The sequence below is a fragment of the Girardinichthys multiradiatus genome, chromosome 5 (genome assembly GCF_021462225.1).
Source record: "Girardinichthys multiradiatus isolate DD_20200921_A chromosome 5, DD_fGirMul_XY1, whole genome shotgun sequence".
Taxonomy (NCBI): domain Eukaryota; kingdom Metazoa; phylum Chordata; class Actinopteri; order Cyprinodontiformes; family Goodeidae; genus Girardinichthys; species Girardinichthys multiradiatus.
Window position 1 is genome coordinate 31,694,749 of NC_061798.1, and position 22,685 is coordinate 31,717,433.

General features: G+C 40.4%; 2 protein-coding genes across 6 annotated transcripts in view; one reads left to right on the forward strand and one right to left on the reverse strand.

Moving 5' to 3' along the window:
- Positions 1–6,762, forward strand: part of LOC124868142 (dynamin-2-like) — a 32,846-nt gene extending 26,084 nt beyond the window's left edge. For 2 of the 5 annotated variants that reach the window (XM_047364980.1, XM_047364978.1), the window contains exons 19-20: positions 863–1,099; positions 2,831–3,690. In XM_047364980.1, coding sequence (XP_047220936.1) covers positions 863–1,099; positions 2,831–2,897 — 304 coding nt within the window. In that variant the 3' untranslated portion in view covers positions 2,898–3,690. Of the gene's footprint in view, positions 1–862; positions 1,100–2,827; positions 3,691–5,231 lie in introns of those variants that run through there. The other 3 variants (XM_047364977.1, XM_047364976.1, XM_047364979.1) reach the window with 2 other exon arrangements.
- Positions 6,763–8,814: 2,052 nt separating this feature from the next.
- tmed1b (transmembrane p24 trafficking protein 1b) lies at positions 8,815–18,156 on the reverse strand. The gene is made up of 5 exons (XM_047366884.1): positions 17,875–18,156; positions 12,602–12,699; positions 12,319–12,508; positions 10,196–10,363; positions 8,815–9,567 (listed from the first exon to the last, which is right to left on the reverse strand). Exons 1-5 carry the CDS (start codon positions 18,070–18,072, stop codon positions 9,517–9,519), a joined length of 705 nt encoding a protein of 234 aa, XP_047222840.1. The 5' UTR covers positions 18,073–18,156; the 3' UTR covers positions 8,815–9,516.
- Between the last annotated feature and the right edge of the window lie 4,529 nt (positions 18,157–22,685).

Genomic DNA, 22,685 nt, shown 5'->3' on the forward strand with positions numbered 1-22,685 from the left:
TTCCGTACCTTACCTCTTAAATCTTTAGAGCACATGCAGCAATTTTGTTGGTCAGATGAGACTTGACACATGTTGGTATTTTTGGTTTGATGAATGAAGAAATGCAGGGCTGATTTAATCCAGAATCTGTCTAACAAGTGTCCTTTAATCACTGGTGAACTTGATTACGACTAAACACGTTTTACAAGCAGCAGACTGCGTGTTAAAACCGCTGCATTCAACTCTCCTGAAGTTCGGTAATATTTGCGACTTTCCTGTCAGCTCTATGAGTTTAATAGATAAGTCCTTACTTCTGACTTTACGTTGCAAATCCAATTTTACCACGTCCAGTTCTCCACCTGCGTTTGTTCCCTCCATCCTGAATGCAGGTGGAAAACACCGAGCAGAAGCCCTGTTGGCTTGTGGGTCGTGTAGTTCGTTTGACTCACATTATAGTATATGCTTCTTGGAAAAAAACTACACAATGGCGGCGTCGATCCAAGTTTTTTTTTCTTAAAGTTTATAACAAAGTCTCAGTTTTACATTTCCAAAGACAATTGATCCTAGTTTATTTTCCCTCCTATTAGTTAGCTCCCGCTCCCGTTCATTTTTTATCCTGTACCGTCCCAATCACGGGATCTTTACTAATGCTGTCTCCCGTCCCGCTGGTTTCCCGTGGGAATCCCGTGACCCGTGGGACTCCCGAAAAAATGTCAGCCTCTAGTACAAACATCTAAAAAACGGTCACGAATTTACTCTGAGAAAATCATGTGATGCATGATTATAGGAACTTTGGGTCATATTATTGTCTTTTCTGTCTATTCTACAATGAACATGAACCTTTAAAAGCATTTAATCAGTAGCGTTTGGCTCTGTTTTACAGTCCTCCTCCAGCGTCCCGACCTCTCACATCCACCACAGGCCCACCGAACCGACCCCCAGCAGTGAGGGGACCCACTCCTGGTCAGCCACCCCCTCTCAATCCTTCACCAGCATTTGGAGTGCCGCCCGTGCCCTCTCGACCAGGCCCTCCTTCGGTTTATGATACCAACTCGGCAGTGCCTCTCATTCCTTCAAGGCCCGCCCGTGTGCCTCCAGCTCTGCCGCCGGGAATTCCCAGGTAGAACCTGTAGTTACACCTACAACCTAATGTGGTTCAATGCTTTGATTCTAGATTAACATGAAGTTTATGCAACATCGAGCTGAATTATGGGTAGTTGGAGGGTCATTGCTTATGTTGAGCCAAAGTGTCCAGATTCTGGTGCATAATGCTAGAACATCCATCTGTGTTCAAGTTTCAACCCACCCAAATCGTTACCTCCAATTGGTTCAGTTACTGTCCAGATACCACCAAGGCTTAAAACTGCCTTGTACTGGAAACCGCTGGAAAACCAGTGTCAGCGTCCAGAGTGAAGGGACTTCCACATAGTTATGAACTGAGAGGGTGCCGACCAAGAAAGAAGCCAATGGTCCAAATTTAAAACCTTCAAATCTACTGAAATTCACAGCTCCTCGCATGAAAAAGTCAACAACCTTCTGGAGAAACGTTTTATGATCCGAGGAGATGAAGACTGAGCTATTTGGCCACAATGAGCTGAAGTTTGTTTGGAAGAATCGAAGTGTGGCTTTCAGAGCTAAGAACAGTGAACCAACTGCCAAGCATGGTGGTCGAAGCATCATGATGTGGGGCTGTTTTTCTGCTGGTGGTACTGGTACATTGCACAAGATGAATAGATAGATGAAGATGGAAGTCTACCTCCACATTCTTCAACTTCCCCTAAAATCAACAGCCAGATGGTTGAAATTTAGGACTCAGTTGGATGATCCATCAGTACCTTGATCCCAAACACACATCTCAACTGGTTCTGGAATAGCTAATACAGGGTAACAATAGGCCGGTATGGCCCTGACCCTGTTGTAAACCTGTGGACCTTCCTTAAAAGCCAGCTCAGAAAACCAGCAAATTTAAATGAAATCTGCCATTTTTGCCAAATATTATAATATTTATTATATATTAGAGCCTATATGTATTCAGATTTTGCCAATTTTTTTTTATTATTTGCCACTTGGATGTTGCAAGAATATTGCACCTAAAGATTAAGGGTTCAATTAAATGATACTTATTAGCATCCCCTTGGTAAGTCCATGTAAACATCTGACTGCAACTGTATGTTCTGGACTCAGTTCAAAATAACTTTATAGTGAATATTTTTGTTTTAAAATGTAAGGAAAAATGTCCAGAATAGATGAACAAATGCAAGACAGCCGGTGGAAATGTTTCACTGAATGCTAGAAACCAATCTGGGCCCAGATAAGACTCCATTTGGATCTGCATCCAGAATGGTTCACCATCTTGATGACTTGTGTCCAAAATAACTAAATAATGTTTAATTTGCAAATCCTACCGTATAAAAGGAGACTTGATCTTGCAGAACAGAGATTCTGCACAACACCGGTTTGATAATTAGCAAATCTCCTGCCTGCAGACTGTTTAAAATGTTTCCCAAGCATCTTCTGATCTGCAACAAGTGAATGTGTGCGTCGTTTGTGGAACAGGATCAGTAATCCAGTCCAGAATTTAGACTCATTATATTTTCGGCTTCCCGTCCGCATCTACAAGAAAACAAAAGGTGACCCCGTTGCCATGGTAACGAGCACAGGAGACCCAGGAGCGTAGCTTGCATTATAGCCAGCATTCATCACCATGTGACGTTATCTCCCATTCTGTGTTGCTAGTTGAGGGATGTGCTGTACACGTAGTTTTGCCTCGCTGCATGACTAAATAACGTTTTCTCCTCGCATGTTTTCTCCCTCCCCTTTCCTCTCTTCTTCTGTTTTTCTCCTGTAGCAGAAGACCCCCGGCTGCACCCAACAGACCCACTATCATTCGTCCTTCAGAGCCCTCCCTGCTCGACTAGAAACACCCGCAAACCTCTTTCTTTTCTCCATTTATTTTTTACCTGGTCCCTCAAGAGACACTGTTTACACTTTTCTATCACTTCCAAGCAGAAATGTTTGTTCTACTAAAATTAGTTTCATTCTGTAATTACAAACTACTGGTATGCTCTTCGGTCTGTTCTTCTCAGAGGCATTTTTGTGTCGATAGCTTTCTCTTTAACAAGGACAGGAAGGCAACATGAAAAGAGATAAATTGGATGACAAATTTCAAGCCTTCCTCAAACATATGTAATAAGTATTACTTAAAACACATATGTACAACGTTTTATGTTATTAAAGAGAAAAGTCTAAAGGTTTTTGTGAGCTGTACACTTGCTAATGTTGGATCTGTAATTTTCACACACTAAGCACCTCAATAGATAACACCATTTAATAAAATTTCTCTCATATGTTTTTACACTTTATAACTGATTTATAACATTTATTTGCCTCAGTAGTTTTGCTTATTACCAAGCAGGTTTATTTTAATAGTACACTCCTGTTAGATTTATTGTTTCTCCTCCTGTGGAGCAAGTAAGACGAAGTCGTAGAAGATGAAAAAGCAGAAAGGAAGCGCTGACTTCTTATGCAATACTAATAACTACTTGGATGTTGATGTAAGAATGTCATATGCCTGTGAGTTTCCACAAAGCTTCCCTTCAATAGAAAAGGTGTCACAACATCTTTGAAATTTCATCGCAACCTCAAGCCATTTGTTAAATAAATGTGAGAAACGATGCTCCTGTGTTACGAATAAAAACAGACTAAAAGCTCTGGTGATTGGTGCTTCTTTTTTCTGGGTGCCTTTTCTCGTGCTTCTTTCGTTTGTAGTTTTCTGTACGCACAGCCCTTCCTGTTGAGTTCCTACACAAGAGAATACCGGTAGAGACATTTGGGTTTGCTTGGCCCAAACCTGGAGGCAGCTGAGCAGAACTGAAGCATTTACTCTGTGATGTGCTGCCCTCATATTATCCTTAGAATGACTTTTGTTTCTGTACACACAAACGCATCTGGATCATTGCACATCCTATTACAAAGCAAAACATGGAAAATCGCGGCAAATTTGGGATCAGGCTACAGAAAGAGGGAAACAGAAGAATATTGGGCTGTTCTGTTAAATAGTCGTTTGTATTCTTTACCAACTTAAACATTTATTGAAAAATGAGTGGAGATTTGGCTTCACTGTGAAGCACTGAATTAATATTTAGTTGTATAAACACTTTCTGAGTACTGCTTCATATCCGTGTGTGGAGTCAACCAATCCTTGGCAGCTGTGAATGGGCTTTCCAGCCCAATCTGGACCAAAGTTCCTCTGCATTCCTTGGGTTTTCCTCAGGAACAGGGAACCTCAGAAATGTTTCTATTGGCTTAGGGTCCTTGAATTGGGCTGGATACCCCTTAATGTCAATCCAGTTGGTCTAGAACCTAGATCTTTTATGCTTACTGGTGTCCTGGGGTTCTTGTGTTGATATTTGTCAAGATGTTTCCTCCTCAGCATCAGGCAACATGATCTCTAATTATGTTGGTGTATTCAAAACGATCCACAATTCCTGGTACATGATAAAGAAGCCTGACATGGCATGAGGAAGATCTCCATGTCATGATGCCTTAGCCACCATGCTTTACAGTATACTATGGCTTGAAGTCAGAGTTTTAAAGGTCATCTGATGAGCTCTTTGCAGCCTCTAGAACCAAAATAAACAATCATGCTTTTATTAGTCAACAAATATTATGTCTATTTAGGTCAGCCAATTGCAAATGGTAACTTCCTCAGTCATTTGCATTTTTTCAACAAGGGAGCCTTGCAGGGGCTTTTTGTTGATAGCTTGACAGCTTCACAGAAGCATCTTCTAATTGTTACAGTACTCAGGTACAGTTCAGCCCGAAAACTATCCATATCTCCTGGAAATGTAGGTTTAAACTTAATCATTTAATTTTACCCACGTTTCTTCTGACTGGAAGTAATATTGGCATTGTGTGTGTCTCTGCAGTGACTTAGGGAGATTGTAAGGAGGCTTTCCAACCTTGAGGACTTGGAGCTTATAACCAAAACACCAGGGAAAACATACAAAAATATTAACAGCAGTTGAAAAAGCGATTGCTCTAATGCCAGGGGATTCTTCCAATCAGAACAGTATAAATATTTTTTTCAAATCATGCATCGTTTTCTCATCTTTCGAGAGATGTCTTCCTCATTTTCTGTCAGAAACCAGGCGTTTGATTGACTGAAAGTAATTTTAGGTCTAAATCAGTTTGCTTTTCTACAGGATCAGAAACTAACTGGAAGTGTTTACGTTCATGGTCCTCTCACACAGGCGACCACCACATACTCCTTCTCGTCCAAACCAGATGTGAAGAAACCCCCATGAAGCCTCAAAGGATCAGCAGCAGGACTCTGCTAGAAGCACCTGAAGGTTATTTTTTTTTTGCATAAGACCATCATTTTTAATAATCTAAACATGACGGCAACAGCAGAAATCAAGACGTGAATTCTCTTCAGAAACTAGAACTGAATTCAAAAATACTGATTAGCTCTGTATCTATGGGAATATCAAGCTTAATCGAAGTAAATATATATACTATAAATCTTTTATCTTTTTCTCTGGTTTAACGAATACAGCTCAGACACTCTGGTTTAGCTCTTTCTATAAGGATGATGAGTAATTCTGGTGCCGTGTTTTAGATGTCTTCCTGCTTAAAAAACACCTGATTAGGATAACTAAAACAAGCAGAGTCCTACAGAACTTGGAGACCAACTGGGGAGATATTTCAGGTATTTGAATAAGCTGCGTAGTTGGAGAAAAACATGCAGGGAATGGAAGGACCGGAGTTACCCACAAGGAGTCTGAAGGATTTGTGAAACCTTACAAGGTAAAACTAAATGTAATAAATGAAATAGAAATTATGCAGTTTGTGTAAATATACAATATTAACGTTATCAGTCATTTACTGTCCCTGTGTAAGGAATTTGACCTCGTGACCTTTTCTAAGAGGAACTGCAATACAAGTTTGAGATGTTCACCATGTCTAAAGCTCTGATTTTAGCGCAGCATGTAATTCATTGGTGGATGAACTTTCATAACGTTAGCGACTAATCACCAGTATTACAGTAACATCAATATGAAAAGTGTGGAAAACACTATTCAATGTTTGGAACAAGGTGGTAAAAAAAATTGCATACTGTATAGGTCAACAACTTCCGAATCTATGGGAGTTTAATATCGTCAGCTTTCTCATTTCCTGTAGCAGCTAGCTGTACTGCACGCTAATGCTAGTTTATTAGATGGAAACACCGTCCCCCACGACTATAGAAGTAAATTGTGCAAAGTTGCTGTTTTGTCGCCCTCTGCCACAACGAGGGGCTGATCCTTGGAAGGCCCCCACTTGCAGAGCTGATCCATATCTGAGTTAGTTCATGCTCAGCATGTCTGATATGAATGTATTATTTAAACTTTTAGTGCCAACCTTTAGTCATCACCAGACGATGGAAGGGTTATTTTGCGTTTCTTTTAAACAGAAGAGCTGAATCTGCCAAAATACTGTCTGTACATTTGTGTTGCCATGCAATTTGTGAATAAATAGTGGAAATAATCTTAAATAGAAAAATTAGGACAAAAAAAAACCGACGGTGTAATCACAGGATTTGTATCGATTTTCTTTTTCCAAGTTTTATGCAATTCCAGACAGATTTTTTCAGCGGTCTCTAATTGCTCTGAAAATTTGATAAGACTGTTTTATTGCTTATTGGCATCTTGATCAACTTGGATTATCTTTTTGTTCTAAATCTATTGTAAGGGTTGTCAAACCTGGATTTCATTGTTCTTCACTAATAAACATTTGAAAGCAGTTTATGATCTGTCATAATTTAAAAACAATGTCAGTGCTTTGATTGGTTATATGCCTTTTCTTTATACCTTTTCTTTATACTCTGATTTCACATTCTCCGAGTTTCCAATCGGAAATACAACAAGAAAGCCACTAGATTCTGAATTCCGACTGGGAAAGTTCAAACTTGCTGAAATCATTTAATAGCACTTCTGATGGTCTGAATCCCTCTCAAACAGAGGCACACAGTGAAAATGTTCCTTTTTGTGTTTTAGTGATTAAGAAAAAATTATCAGCTTGTTTTGTTCATAGTAGCTAGCACAGCAAACATTAACAAATCCCACATTTGTCCACCTACATTAGATTGTGCCCAACTCTAGGGTGACATTATTTTCAACAACAAGCTGCAACTTCTGAGACTAAATGAAACCCGATCCAGTTTCTGAACCACAGGCCCAGTTTAAAACACTTACAGGGGTTGGACAATGAAACTAAAACACCTGTCATTTTAGTGTGGGAGGTTTCATGGCTAAATTGGACCAGCCTGGTAGCCAGTCTTCATTGATTGCACATTGCACCAGTAAGAGCAGAGTGTGAAGGTTCAATTAGCAGGGTAAGAACACAGTTTTGCTCAAAATACTGAAATGCACACAACATTATGGGTGACATACCAGAGTTTAAAAGAGGACAAATTGTTGGTGCACGTCTTGCTGGTGCATCTGTGACCAAGACAGCAAGTCTTTGTGATGTATCAAGAGCCACGGTATCCAGAGTAATGTCAGCATACCACCAAGAAGGACGAACCACATCCAACAGGATTAACTGTGGACGCAAGAGGAAGCTGTCTGAAAGGGATGTTCGGGTGCTAACCCGGATTGTATCCAAAAAAAATAAAACCACGGCTGCCCAAATCACGGCAGAATTAAATGTGCACCTCAACTCTCCTGTTTCCACCAGAACTGTCCATCGGGAGCTCCACAGGGTCAATATACACGGCCGGGCTGCTATAGCCAAACCTTTGGTCACTCATGCCAATGCCAAACGTCGGTTTCAATGGTGCAAGGAGTGCAAATCTTGGACTGTGGACAATGTGAAACATGTATTGTTCTCTGATGAGTCCACCTTTACTGTTTTCCCCACATCCAGGAGAGTTACGGTGTGGAGAAGCCCCAAAGAAGCGTACCACCCAGACTGTTGCATGCCCAGAGTGAAGCATGGGGATGGATCAGTGATGGTTTGGGCTGCCATATCATGGCATTCCCTTGGCCCAATACTTGTGCTAGATGGGCGCGTCACTGCCAAGGACTACCGAACCATTCTTGAGGACCATGTGCATCCAATGGTTCAAACATTGTATCCTGAAGGCGGTGCCGTGTATCAGGATGACAATGCACCAATACACACAGCAAGATTGGTGAAAGATTGGTTTGATGAACATGAAAGTGAAGTTGAACATCTCCCATGGCCTGCACAGTCACCAGATCTAAATATTATTGAGCCACTTTGGGGTGTTTTGGAGGAGCGAGTCAGGAAACGTTTTCCTCCACCAGTATCACGTAGTGACCTGGCCACTATCCTGCAAGAAGAATGGCTTAAAATCCCTCTGACCACTGTGCAGGACTTGTATATGTCATTCCCAAGACGAATTGATGCTGTATTGGCCGCAAAAGGAGGTCCTACACCATACTAATACATTATTGTGGTCTAAAACCAGGTGTTTCAGTTTCATTGTCCAACCCCTGTATCTACAGGGTCTAAAGGGCCTTTTTTTAATTAAAATCTCATTTTTTAAATCATGGAATAAGGAGTAGAATAGAAAATGCAAAATACAACATTCTTAAACTCAGTTTTCCTTTCATTTATCCAGATTGGATACTAATTTAATCAAGTTAAAAACATTTCCAGAGTCTAAACAAAATTTGTTCATATAGTTTTTTGTGCCACTTAACCCAACGTAGAGCTCCGGGTTCAGTAGAACTTACTTTAAATTTCCATCGCATTTTCCTGCTTATTTCTCTGTATCTGCCTTCATACCAACTTTCATTTAGAAAAAAAAGATCAGATATTGTTACCTTCAGTGTAAAATAATGCATTTATTTTCATGAATATCATTAAAAGCTGATTTGTCATACCTTACAGAACACCAACAAACTTAAAGGGATCAAAATGTGGCCACATGAACAAAAAGGACTTATTTTTAATCATTTGAAAGAAAAACAGGACAGAAGCTTAAAACAGAAACAGTCAGTATGTTTACACCGTTCAGACGTGTAACGTATGAAACAGATTGGACACGTGAACATAACTGGCAGTCAAATTGTAAAATCTTCCCTCCATCCTGCACATGTCAAAAGATGAAAAATGGAAGGAGCTTCATTAACACATAAAAAAACATCAGTACCCTAAAAAATCCACCAGAATCAACTCTGAGACCATCGCTAATGTAACTGCAGAGCCAACACTATTGCACATTGTTATCCTCTGTGAACCAGCGAGAAAGACCTTCTACCTTGACTGACAGCTATGTTACCTTACAGAAAAAACTCCCAGTACCATTACCCAGTTTCAGAGGTGTAGGACTGCATTTACACGTTGACACGAATTCCCTTATTGGTTTGCGGCCAGACGTGACATTAAAGGCACTAAATGAAATGAATTAACCCACTTCCACTTTGTCATACCTCTCCACCTTCTGGTTTCACTTTGAGATTTAATCAAATGTCATTATTGCTCACAGTCTGTTCACTCTTAACCTGTCAGGTATGGAGGATTCCTCTATGTGCAGACCCTCCGCTTGTCGTCAAACAGTTTGCGAACTGTGTAGACCTGAGGACAAAAAAAAATTAAATATAATAAGCTGCGTGGTGAAAGTATTCACCCTTCGATTGCTGTTATACATGCAGTTTAGGTCAAAAGAATTTGGATTCTTAGAGAAAAATTGGCAAAAAAAAGATGTTTACAAAATTATGTCAATGAATTTAAATGTAAAAGTTAAATGCATACTTTTTCAATCCCCCTTTCAGGTCAGTATTTAATAAACGCACCACCGGCTACAACTACAGCACTTCAGGTGGATACATCTCATGTGAGCGCTGCAATTTTTATTTTATTCTTCCTTCCTAAACAGCTCGAGCTCCGTCAGGTTGGCCGTGATGAACCAGAGGCTTGACCTCCCAGACACACGCTTTAATACTACAGCCAGTTCACACACATTGGTTATCTGGACCTCTGTAGAATTGGGTCTGTCTCTTTTTTTGGTGGGGAGAGGGGAGTTGGATATTTATGCAATCATTCACCTCACATATTAATTCATTGACAATTTATAAAAATCTATTTCCCTTTGACATTAAACAATATTTGTTTCAATTCTTGTCAAAAATCTGACATTACACTGACTATGATTTAGATTTACACTGGAAGAGGGTGAATGCTTTTCATACTGGGGTGCCGTTACCTGGGTTAAGGCCACACACAGCATCACCAGCACACTGGCACACGACCAGAACGAGACCCTCCAGAGATTATCCTCCAGAAGGTTTCGGTCTCGTGCCTCGAAAGCCCGTAAGACCGTCTGCATCTGCCGGCTGCGCTCCAAGCGTCTGTGCAGAGAGTCCATGGACTCCTGAGGGGGAACCAAGCAAAGATCGTTGTGGTATACAAACTAATGCAAGAAACACCAAGGAAGCTCCAGTCTCGTCTCCAGATTTTCTGTTGACTGCCGCAGAACATCTCCAAATCTGCAACCTCCCATATCTATTTCGGCCATCTCAGCAGATATAAAATCTCTAAGCCTGTCTTTGATGTCATAGTGGATGCCGGTCTTCTAAAAGCCTCATAGTGGCTCCTGCAGCCACTAGGTGTGGTTTAGCCCTTCTGCGGTGCAACAGATGTATCCAGTACGTTTCAGCGGTTAAATCTGCTTGTAAGTCAGACTACATTTCTAGACAAATTCGACCTAAAAACAACAGATGTTAACAGGTTCTAAGCTACGGAGGGCCTAATTAACCCAGTGGCACAGAATGGGCCTTCCCCAAACAAACTACTCAATTCATACATTTCCAAACATCTAAATGCTCTCTCCAAACACACATGGTCTTCATTGTTTTGTATTATTTATTGAAGAATGAACATCAATAACTTTTTCTGGAGTTCTAAGAAAACCTTTGAGATCATGATTCATTTCCTCCCCATTTTACAGCTTTCTGGATCCATTTAAGAACTCATGGGCCACTGAGATGTTTTTCCAATAGTTCAACATCACATACAATAGCTTCGCTTCAATTAGCTTCAACTGGCTTTCATTTGACCACTTTTAGAAAGTCACAGTGAAATATTTTCCTAAATGTCAGCAGGTCTCTCGTTAACCCCAAAACCGACATTGTGTCAGTCAGTCTTTCAGAACTTTCCACTTCCCCAGTCGTTCTGTGGCTCACAAGCTGGATTTGTTCCTTTCATGACAAGAAAACACTTCATCAGACATGTATTATTTCCATACTGAAATAACAAAAGGACTAATGGGAACCCTTTTCATATGAGAACTACTACTATTGAACAGTGCTGTTAACAAGGCGGCCATAATATTTATATTCATGTCTTTCCTGCACATTATTTGCATAAATCTATACTGAAAAACGTGATATGTGGGGATTCTGCGAAGAAATGAGAGCTCAACCTTTAACATACTTGACATCCTGCATATGTGGTGCACCAGCATAAGGAGGCCCTAAAAGAGTCACAATCTAATTAAACCATAATTTAATGCCTATTTCTTTTTTAGAAGTCATAACCAGAACAATTTCAACTGGTGGTGGACGATAAAACAACAACGTGATTTTACTTCTTTTTTTTTTTTACATTAAAATCCTGTTTACCATTTTATCTTGATTTGCCAACCTAAAAATGTAAAAAACTTAACTCAGCATTTGGGACAAAGAGCTTACCAACCATATTCTGATCGGTTTGCAGAAGTTAGCCAATTTCTCTTACGCACGACTGACAGTAAAGAAATATGTTCCCATTCTTAAGACTTGAAGTACACAGAAACTGAAACTGTTTAGTCTAACTCCAAACCCTTTTAATTCCAAAACAAAACACAAAGATTCAGGTAAGCTTCACTCTTGCCACCCTTATACACAAGAATGAGTGACAATTTTACGTCATGGTTGTTGTGGGAAAATTCCTGACATCAGTTTAAGATTAGTATTAATGTTACCGTTATTTTTAGTAGTAGTTGTGATATTTTCCATGTTTATATCACATTCACACCAACACACCCAGCATTCTCACTGCTCAGAGGGCTCTGCGAGCTGTTTTAATTAGCTTTAGGCTATTGTACACTCAAACCGCTTTGAATTAGGCTCTTATTGTAAAGGTTTGAGGTATTGACCCTATAATTATAATTCTAGACCTTCGTGTTATTGTGCAATCAGTCCCTTGGATAAAATTCTGGCAGTCAAATAAATCTGACAAGATGGCGACCAGTTAAACACAAACCAGATCATTCTGGAAAGAGCAAACTTCCAGCCGGGGTGTGCACTGCTTGAGATGCTAGACCTTCTTATTTGGGTTCTCTCTCACCCTGATGTCATCCAGCTTGTACTCGAGCAGGCTCCCATCAGGCTCCTCTATGCCCGGGAACTCGTCATCTCCTCCCACATCCCCTCCTTGTCCCTCGATGATGATCTCAAAGAACACCATCTTCTCCGAGAAGCGGCTGAAGCTGTTGTCGAAGCAGATCTCGTAGTCCCCTTCCTCCATTGGCTCCACCCTGGAGCAACACAGACACGAGTTAAACAGGTAAATAAAAACAGACGGTAAGGCTGATAATGTGAAACTTGATGAAATACTTATAACCGCTTACACGTGGAGTCCGTCAGAACGGCGGGACTCGATGATCAGTCGGACTCCTTTAGGGGAGAGGATGGTGAAGTCCACATCCATACCTGCACCTGCTATCACCTAGGAGCACAGACCAGACACTAAGCTGCACATTTACAGGAATCACAGACGAATGGAACATGCAACAACATGTCCAGAATATACCACACATCTCTAAACATGTTTTACATTCTGATTTATAAATTAGGGTTTTAACTGTGTCTGTTCATTTAAGGCCTTTGTCCATAAAGAAGAAGCAGCCACTCCTCACACGCTTGAAGGCGTGCTCAACAAGCCATTAGGCGTCTACTGTGCAAACATGCTTTTATAGGGGACAATGTCAACGACTTGAAGAAAGGCTATTCTGCAAACAAGGGGCTACGAGCTGCATTGTCATCAGTGGGAGAGAATAACTCCACTAACTTTGAAGGCCACAGTTGATACTTTGCACAAATGTTTTTGCAGAACTGTTTTGTCCTAGAGCAACAAGAATGTACTCTTGAAAATAGTTTCACAAACAGGGTTGGAATTTAAAAGCATTTAAGGCGAGTAGAAATCATAGGATGTGAGAATATTAGCAGCACATGCTGTAGTACCATGTGTCGATTTAAAAAGTCTTTCTTTATCATCTACAGAGTCTGATCGGTCCTTTTGACGACAGCAACTTCGGTGCTTCCACATTATTTCAGCAATGGAAAAGTCTGGTTGCTTCTTATTATTTGGATTTATGAGGCATCGCCTGGCCTCTCCTCCTGTTGCCTAGAAAATGTCCTTTAGCATCACTAGTTTTATTTTGACCCCTTCTGTGCATATTTGTACAATAAGAGAAGCTTCTGGAGACATGGGACAAGAGGCACAGATGTGTTTTTTGGAGAAGTGGCATTATACAAATCCTTGTCCCTAAGGATCCAGTGTGCATTTAGGCATGTCTTTATACTCTCATAATTAAACCAAAGAATATATTTGTTGGGTTTGTCTTCTCCACACTAAAAGTTCTTTCTTGCATCTGTCTCTTAAATTGTCACTAGAAAGATCCAAAGACTGGGCTTCAAACTTTCCTTGCTGATAAAGCTTACAGTTGGAGTGGCATAAGTTATCCTGAGCTATCTCTGTTGTTCTGCTGCCATAGGGTCGGGCTGCTGGACAACCTACTGACCACTTTTCCTTCACCTTGCAATCTTCTCCTACTACCTTCCATTTAAGCATGGTTTTCATTTTGCTTATTCATACCATTAATTAGGTCCACTATGTATCTTCTTCTCCAGTAGAAAGTACTCCAGCCTCAGTACTCCTTAATTGTCTCTTTCCTGGTTGAAGCCCTTGCCATCAACCATGTGTTCCCTTTTTTTCCCCTCTACTATAGAAAGTACTCCCGGCTGAATGCTTCTATTATTTTTTCTTTCTGTCCTTTCCACCTCCAGTTTGTGTTTCTTCTTGTTTAAAGGGAGGCTTTCCTTTTCACAGTCTCCTACGATTGCTCAGCAAGAGATATTGCTGCAAAGTTGATCACTCAATGAAACTGGCTGGGCTTCCTCAGACTTACATTTTACATTATTATTTGGGCTGTATATAAGCTGGTCTCAATATGACTATATGACCTGATTGCAATGAACTGGATGGATGGATGTGAAGTGAATCGGTTTGTCTTGCACAGTCCTTTAAGATGACCGTTGTATTAAATCGGTGCTATGTACTGTAATAAGAAGAGGGAATAGCAGACTTGCACTAATAAAAACATTTTAAGATAAAACCAGTCACAACATCATTGGAAATTAAATGCATGAGAGTAACATTTTTAGGTTCCTCTCTCTAGAGAGAGAACAATGACGTCACCAACACTGAGACTTTCCCACAAAGCAAATACTCTGTTTGGCAGTGCAGCTTCCTATTATGTGACAAATGAGATGTTGTTATAAATGACGCCTCTCAGCTTTGACAGCAGCAGAGCTAAATCTGTTTAAACATATTTGTCAAAGCAGAAAAACTGATAATATTGAAGAATATTTAATTTTAGTAAAATGAATACTTTGCTGTTGTGAACTGATTGTTTTTAATAACGAAGCTTTGGGTAATTAATGCGTTATACACATGTGTTACTTTTACATAAATGAGTAATTGTACAGAAAATCAATAGTTCAGTGGATGAGCCCTGGATAATAAAAGCAATCTTGTTATGGTCTATGAAGTTTTGGGAATTGTCACACAAATTAAAACAATTATTTGTATCAACGCACTAATCAATCCACCAGTTTACCCATGAGAGGTTCTAAGTTAGAACCTCTCATGGGTAAATCTGTATGAAAAACTGAGTGAAGCACTAAGGTAAGGGAACTGCACTGTGTTGTTGACGTGTGTAATAGTTTGCTTGTAATTATAACCATACGTTTTGTCTAAGTCGTTTTATGGCATTTCTTTCTGTTATCCATAGAAAAAGGGGCATCCCATGGGAGAACCTGATAGCCTTTAACTCTGATAATGCGAGCGTCATGAAAGGCAGACAACTCTGTTATCAGCAGACTGAAACAGAGCCAGCCCCACGTCCAGGACCTCGGCTACATCTGCCACCTGGCACAGCTGGCCACTGGCTGTGGCATCAGAGCAGCCCAGGTACCGGTGGAAGACATCCTGGTGGGGATATACACCCACTTTGATAAAAGGTAGATGCAAATAAATTAAATAGGACTTCTATTTTTTCTAGGTCTGCAGTTAATATTCTTATAAACATTTTTCTATCTTTCAGTGCAAAAAGATGTGAACTCTACAAAGGGTTTGTAGATTTCACTGATTCAGACCACCTGAAGCTCCTCAGGTACTGCAGCACCAGATGGCTGAGTCTGCTAACCTGCATCCAGAGAGTGTTGAACCAGTGGGATGCACTGCAGGTAAGGATGGTAACTCCAGCAGATATATACACAGTTAACTATGCTAGATTTCCATTTTAACCATGAATTGCCACCCTGTGTCCATATGTACTGTAGGCCTACTTTAACAGTCACGAGGAGGTGGAGAGGAGTGCCAAAGTGCGCGATCTAGCAAGCCACGTGCATGATCCAATCGTGAAGGCTTACTTCATGTTCCTGAGTGCTGCCCTTAAGCCTTTATATGAATTTAATATTGTCTTCCAGGTGGGTGTCAATCATATTGGATGAATTAAATATGGTTGTACTTATTGTAGCCTTTTTATTACAGTGTGACCAATTATATTTTCTTCAGTCAGAGGCCGTGCAGATTCACAGACTTGAAGAGGAGATGTGTAGGCTGATCAAGAGGAACCTGGTGTTCCTCATACCAGCCAGGGCCATCATGGGTGTACCTCTCAAGGAGGTGGAGTATGGAGAAGGACATCAGTTGGCTGACGAAGAGCTCTTTATAGGAGCAGAAACAAAGGCATTCATGGCAAGGAAAGAGCTCCCTGTGTCAGCGGAGAAGAAAATCTTTCAGTGAGTATATTACCCAGCAGTTATTTAATTATATCATCTTTTCACAGTATGAGATTATAGGCTGTAGTGTTTTTTGTTTACTCTTATGCTGTTTTTACCCTTATGCTGTTGTAGATCTGTGAGAAGATTCTATGAAGCAGTGCTTCAGAAGATGTTCTCCTCCTTTCCTCTTGACCATCCACTCCTGAAGGACATGAAAGTGCTGGACCCTGCTGCTCGCCTTGACATTACTCCAGGGACAGGTAGATGTTAGAGTCAGTTCCTCATTGATTAAATGAATAAATAAATATTGCATGGTTTAGATCTGCAATGTTCAGTCAAACACTTGTTTTACATTACAGTGGCATGGCTAGGGTCCCTCAGTTGAGCTTGAGTGAGGATAGGCTGAGAGAGGAACTCATTGACTACCAGGTGACAGATAGCAAGCATCTCCCACAAGAAGACAAAACTGACAGATTCTGGGGACTGGTAGGGAAAGATGTGAGGTTCAGTGAGCTGCCAAGATTAATGAAGGCTTTACTATGCATTCCCCACAGCAATGCCAGTTCTGAAAGAGTGTTCAGTATGGTAAGAAAGATTGTTACAGAGAATAGGATGTCATTAGACAACAGCACGGTTTGTGCTTTACTGTCATGTAAAATCAACCACTCTGGCCCAGGCCACAAATACACTCCATCCAAACGAGTCTTAAAGGATGCAAAGTCTGCAACAAATCTGTATAATAAGTCTTTAGTGAATGCCAGAGAGCCACCTGAGTGAACATGAGAAATTTAAATAAAATGTGTAATGAAGACAAAATGTAAATGTTTAACCTAAAGACAAGCAATGTATATATAAACTGAAAATGTGTTAAATAAATAAATGTGTTTGTGTTGCATTTAGGCTCTGTTATAACATAGGAATGTCCACAGCATTCAGTGTCAACAAAGGTAGGCTTATTGTAGTCTGTTAGTGGTTGACAAGTGGTTATTTTAGATATCTTGTACACCTGTGCTAAAATGCAAGGGATACTGGAGCTTGGTCAGGGTAGTGGGATGGCTCACAGCGGTCCCCAGAAGATTTCCCTTATTTTCAAATCCAAAACTTGACAGGTATGGTTCTAACTGATGTTCAGCAGGTCAATTACTGTAAATTAGGATTTCTTATTGTCTATTCATTAAATGGATCAAAATAGAGCTTCCACTATTTACCAACATGCACTTATTTAGATGAGCATGTTATGGGATGTAGGTTTTGATGCATTAATTGGGATCTCGTAATGCTATAAGGGAACCTGCAGCACACATTCCTGTATGCGGTATAGTCCTTGGAGTAAAAATCTAAAAACAGCAAGAAATATCTCCAAAATCATTAATCGGTATTGGATTTAGAAAACCCTGAATGGTTGTATCTCTTCCTGCTTATCACTCATATCCCTATTAGTGGGTTTCTTTCTCAAATTGGCCCCTTGACTATTCCCAGGCAATCTGTTCAGGACTTTAATCCACTGCCCAGTCCAGAGGATGGAGCCCCAGGGTTTGCTACTCTGTGTTTTTATGTATTATTATTATTATGCACTATGCATTATATACTTTGGAGATAATTTCACTAACTTTCCCAATCAATCCCTATCAGTAACTACAATTTCTTTACATTTTCTCATACAGGTTGTAGTTGATAGTTATTGATATTAGATATTTTAATCACATCAGCTTCTGAAAATTAACTAAGAGCTTTAATTCAACTAGTGGGTATAATTGTAAAATGCTTAAAGATGTTCATGCAGCTGTTTGTGAGGACAATGAGTGGCTGTGTTCGCTGACCACCGAGCATTTACCTGATATTCGACCTCCATCGTACCGTTCTTTACTGCTGTCTGATAGAAACACTCGGATCTTCCGGCTGGAAGTAGAAACGTAAACTCGCTGTCTTGGCTTTGCCCAGAACTCTGCACGGAGCCGGTACAGCAGAGGAAGGCTACAGCCAGGCCAAGCAGTCCTCCCCTGCAGCTAATTCTCACCCGGAGAACCGCCATGACGGTGGAAACTGGTTCGAACACTGGGCTATCTGACTACAGCCATCTTCCTCGCATCCGTCTTCCGCAGCACAACTTTGCGATGATCTGATTGGACAGATGCCCGTAGACGAATCAGAGCTTACGACCAATCACAGGATGAAGAGCCTTACTCCTCATCCAATCACTGCAACCCGACGGGTTTTACCGGAAGAGAGATAGGAATGACGTTTCTTTTGAGGATTATTTAGCTGATATCATTTAAAAGAAACTGATTTAAAACGTCGAGTTTCAACAATATACAAGAGAATGGGCAAAAATGGCCACTAAGAGACAGTTATGAGGCCCAAAGCGCAGCGGACCAAAAAGGACACAAATTGTTTTCTCACATTTGTCAAAATAAAAATGATTCCTAAGACCTTTTTGACAATATTTTGTTGACTAACGAGACAAAACTGGAAGTTTTTGGAATGTGTGCATGCTGGTGTAAAGCTGACACAGCATGTCATCATGTCAACAGTCAAACATAGTGGTAGTAGTGTGGTGGTCTGGGACTGCTTTGCTACTACAGGAACCTGATGAACTGCTGCCACTGATGTAGCCATGAATTCTGCTTTCTACCAAAACCTGTAAGAGAACGTTTAGTCATCACTATCTTAAGCTCGAGTGGACCTTGCTAATAATTAGCACAACATTGATCCAAATCACACTACCAAGCTCACCTCTGAATAGGTCAAAGAAAACAAAATTAATGTTTTGGATTGGCTTAGTCAAAGTCTGGACTTAAATCTGACTCAGATGCTGACTTTAAACAGGCTGTTTATGTGAGTTTGGACTCATGGTATGGACTCCAGCACATGTTTCATTGTAAACTGTGTGACAATTCTGTATGCAACACCTCAATGAAAGACCCCACTTGTTCTGAAAGGACCAATGGCAGAAAACCAGATGAGGATGAGCACCTAGGTTTGTGAGCATAGCTATTGAGATGTAATGTTACTCATACAAACTATTGAGGCAGCTTTCAACAAACTGATGGCAACAGAAACTTCAACCTTTTTAAACCTTCAACGATAAAACAGAAGTTGTAATTTGCATTGTAGACTTTCAAATTATTTAGGACACACATTTTACAGGGCCTCACATGGACTACTACCACCACTGCTTATGTGAAAACAGCACATCATTGAATAAACCTTTTGAGGACATTAAGAAAAGTTAATATGTCCCAGAAGTTGCTGTTGTCTTTTTATAAATGTTCTGTTGAAAGCATCACCTCTCATGACATCTTGATGTGGTTTACAAGCTGCACTTCAACTGACAGGGAGGCTCTTGAGAGGGTACGGAAGTCAGCCCAGGATATTATAAAGACACCACTTCCCACACTGTCTGACCTTTTATAACGGCAGATACCAGCTCCGAGCAAAAAACAATCATTCAATCCAAATTGAATTAAAAAATCCTTTATTTATGCCAAAGGGAAATTAGATGCTGTTGTATATTAAACAGGTTTATTCAAAGAGCCATTGTAGATGCTGATGGTTGTGGGCAGGAAGGATCTCCTGTCTTACAGCAGATCTGAAGAAGTCTCTGACTGAAGACACTCTGTTGTTCTACAACAGTCTCATGAAGAGGATGCTCAGGGTTCTCCATAATCTTCTACATTTTATGAACAGTATTTATTTGCACAATGATCTCCAGAGGTTCTAGAGAAGTTCCAGAACAGAGACAGCCTTTTTTATTAGCTTGTTGAGCTTTTTTAGGTCCCTGGCCCTGATGCTGCTTCCCCAGCAGATGATGGCAGAAGAGATCACACTCTCCACAACAGACTTATAGAAGATATGCAGCATCTTGCTGAAAACACCGAAGGTCCTAAGCTTCCTCAAGAAGTACAGTCTGCTCTGCCCTTTCTTGTGGAAGGCTTCACAGTTGCATCTCCACTCTAGTCTGTTGTCCAGGTGAACACCGAAGTATTTATAGTCCTCCACCACCTCCACTTTTTCTGTTATTTTTGAAAGCATCATCTCCAATGGCTCAGTTTGCCAAAGAGACATGATAAGAAAATGCAACTTTAAGGATGGTGCTGCTGAAACCTTTAACCAGATTTACTCTTCTGGTAAATCTGGGCAAAGTGGAGGTTCTACCTCCACTTTGCCCTGTAACACTGTAGATGAGCTGGTAGATAATTTTCATTCTAAAATCTCAGACATCATTGATTCAATTGCTCCAATTAAAGTGAAAGTCATTTCTGGGAAGAAAATGTCTCTGTGGAGAAGTGCTCCACCAGTCAGAAGTGAAAAAAAGGAGTGTCGAAAAGCTGAACGCAGGAGGCGAAAGACTGGACTCCAGGTTCTCTATATTATCTATAAAGAGAGACTATACAGATATAAACTACAACTGAAAAATGCAAGGGAATCTTTCTTTTCTGAGATCATCAGCAAAAACATAAACAATGCTACATAAAAAAACATAAACAATATTATTTGCCACGGTCAGCAGGCTAACAAACCTTCCTGTAACTGTAGCATCTGAACTCAACTCTACCAGGGCCTGCATTGAATTTGCTAACTTCTTCACTGAAAAAACCCAAAAGATCAGTGGGGCAGTGCCACATCAACTCCAGTACCAATGTTGTCTCCAACTAGAACTGATTTTTACAAAATTTCCCAATTTCACCAAATAAACTACAAAAACTTAGAAGAAATCGTACAGCAACTAAGCTCTTCTTCCTGCTGTCTCGATGTTTAACCCACAGCTTTCCTTAAGAAAGCTTCGCCCGTTGTCAGGGACCAAACAGTTAGACAAAGGACAAAAGTATACAAGAAATATCCTCCATTTAATCTTCCATGAAAGTTGACAAAAATCCATCAAAAGCACACAAACAAAATCTAGAAAAATGGGCCCATAGGAAAGAATCAACCAATACCTAACCTAAACTGACAAACCAGGACTCACTTCTTACACCAAACATAAGGAAATTTAAACATACAGGCTAGCCTACGTGAAACAAGAAAGGGAGGGACAAGACAACTAAGCCAAACAATAAATAAACCTAAACAACTAATTCATTCTTACAAATCATAACTACAACACAAATATAAAAACTAAGACATTCTAACACCAAACAGTTTTTAAACAATGGAGCTTTCAGAGTTTGACAACTTCTCCAGAGTTAAGTCCCCCTTTTCCACCAGCCTGATGGCTTCCTCCACTTCCTGGTGTCATGTCACATTTGCTCCCCCCCAGCTAGTTCCTTCCACCTCAGCAAAAGAAACAAATAATTAATAATCTTCACAAACATAGGCTGTTTACTAACTGTGTGCACCCAGCTTAGCAAACATCCAAAATAATACAAGAAAGTGCCATCAAACAAATATGAGGTGTAGAAGAAACATTAAAATACTAACACTGTGAAATAGCTGGAGGAACCTCCACTCCCGTAATAACATCTGATTTAACACAAAATAATAAACACGTCCTTTTTTTCAGTTGTTTTCCCCCAGGCCCTGAAAACAGCAATTATCAAACCTCTATTGAAAAAGAGCAACTTGGACAAGCTGCTACTACAGAACTACAGGCCTATATCAAACCTCCCCTTCATCAGTAAGATTATTGAAAAAGCTGTGTTTCAACAGTTAAACAACTTCCTAACAATGACCAACCGCTTTGATGTCTTCCAGTCAGGCTTCTCACCACAGTACAGAGACTGCTCTTGTCAAGGTGTTCAATGACATCAGTATAAATGCAGACTGTGGAAGAATCACAGTGCTGGTATTATTGGACCTTAGTGCAGCATTCGACACTGTTGATCACTCCATTTTATTAGAGCGCCTGGAAAACTGGGTCGGCCTTTCTGGTACAGCACTCAACTGGTTTAAATCCTACTTGAAGGACAGGGACTGTTTTGTGTCAGTAGGTAACTTTACATCAGAGACCACAAAAATCACATGTGGCGTTCCCCAAGGGTCCATTTTAGGGCCCCTCATATTCAATATCTGCATGCTCCCCCTAACTCAGATTTTAATAAACAACAACGTAAGTTATCATAACTATGCAGATGACACACAGCTATACGTTACGATGTCACCAGGTGACTATGAACCCATTCAAGCCCTGGGTAAATGCTTAGAAGAAATCAATGCATGGATGTGCCAAAACTTTTTTTCAGCTGAATCAAAAGAAAACTGAAGCAATAATCTTTGGACCAAAGGAAGAGCGTTCAAAAGTTAGCACACAGCTTCAGTTAATACAGCTGGAAACCACCAGTCAGGCTCGAAACCTGGGTGTAGTGATGGACTCAGAGCTGAACCTTCAGAGGCACATAAAGACAGTCACAAGGTCAGCCTTCTATCACCTAAAGAACATCTCCAGGATTAAAGGACTAATGTCTCAGCAGGACCTTGAAAAACTAATTCATGCGTTCATATTTAGTAGAATTGATTACTGCAACGGTGTCTTCACAGGTCTGCCTAAAAAAGTCGATCAGACAGTTGCAGTTGATCCAGAACGCTGCTGCCCACGTCCTCATTAGACCTAAGAAAGTGGAGCACATCACCCTGGTTCTAAGGTCCCTACACTGGCTCCCTGTAGCTCAGAGAATAGGCTTTAAAATATTTCTATTAGTCTATAAATCA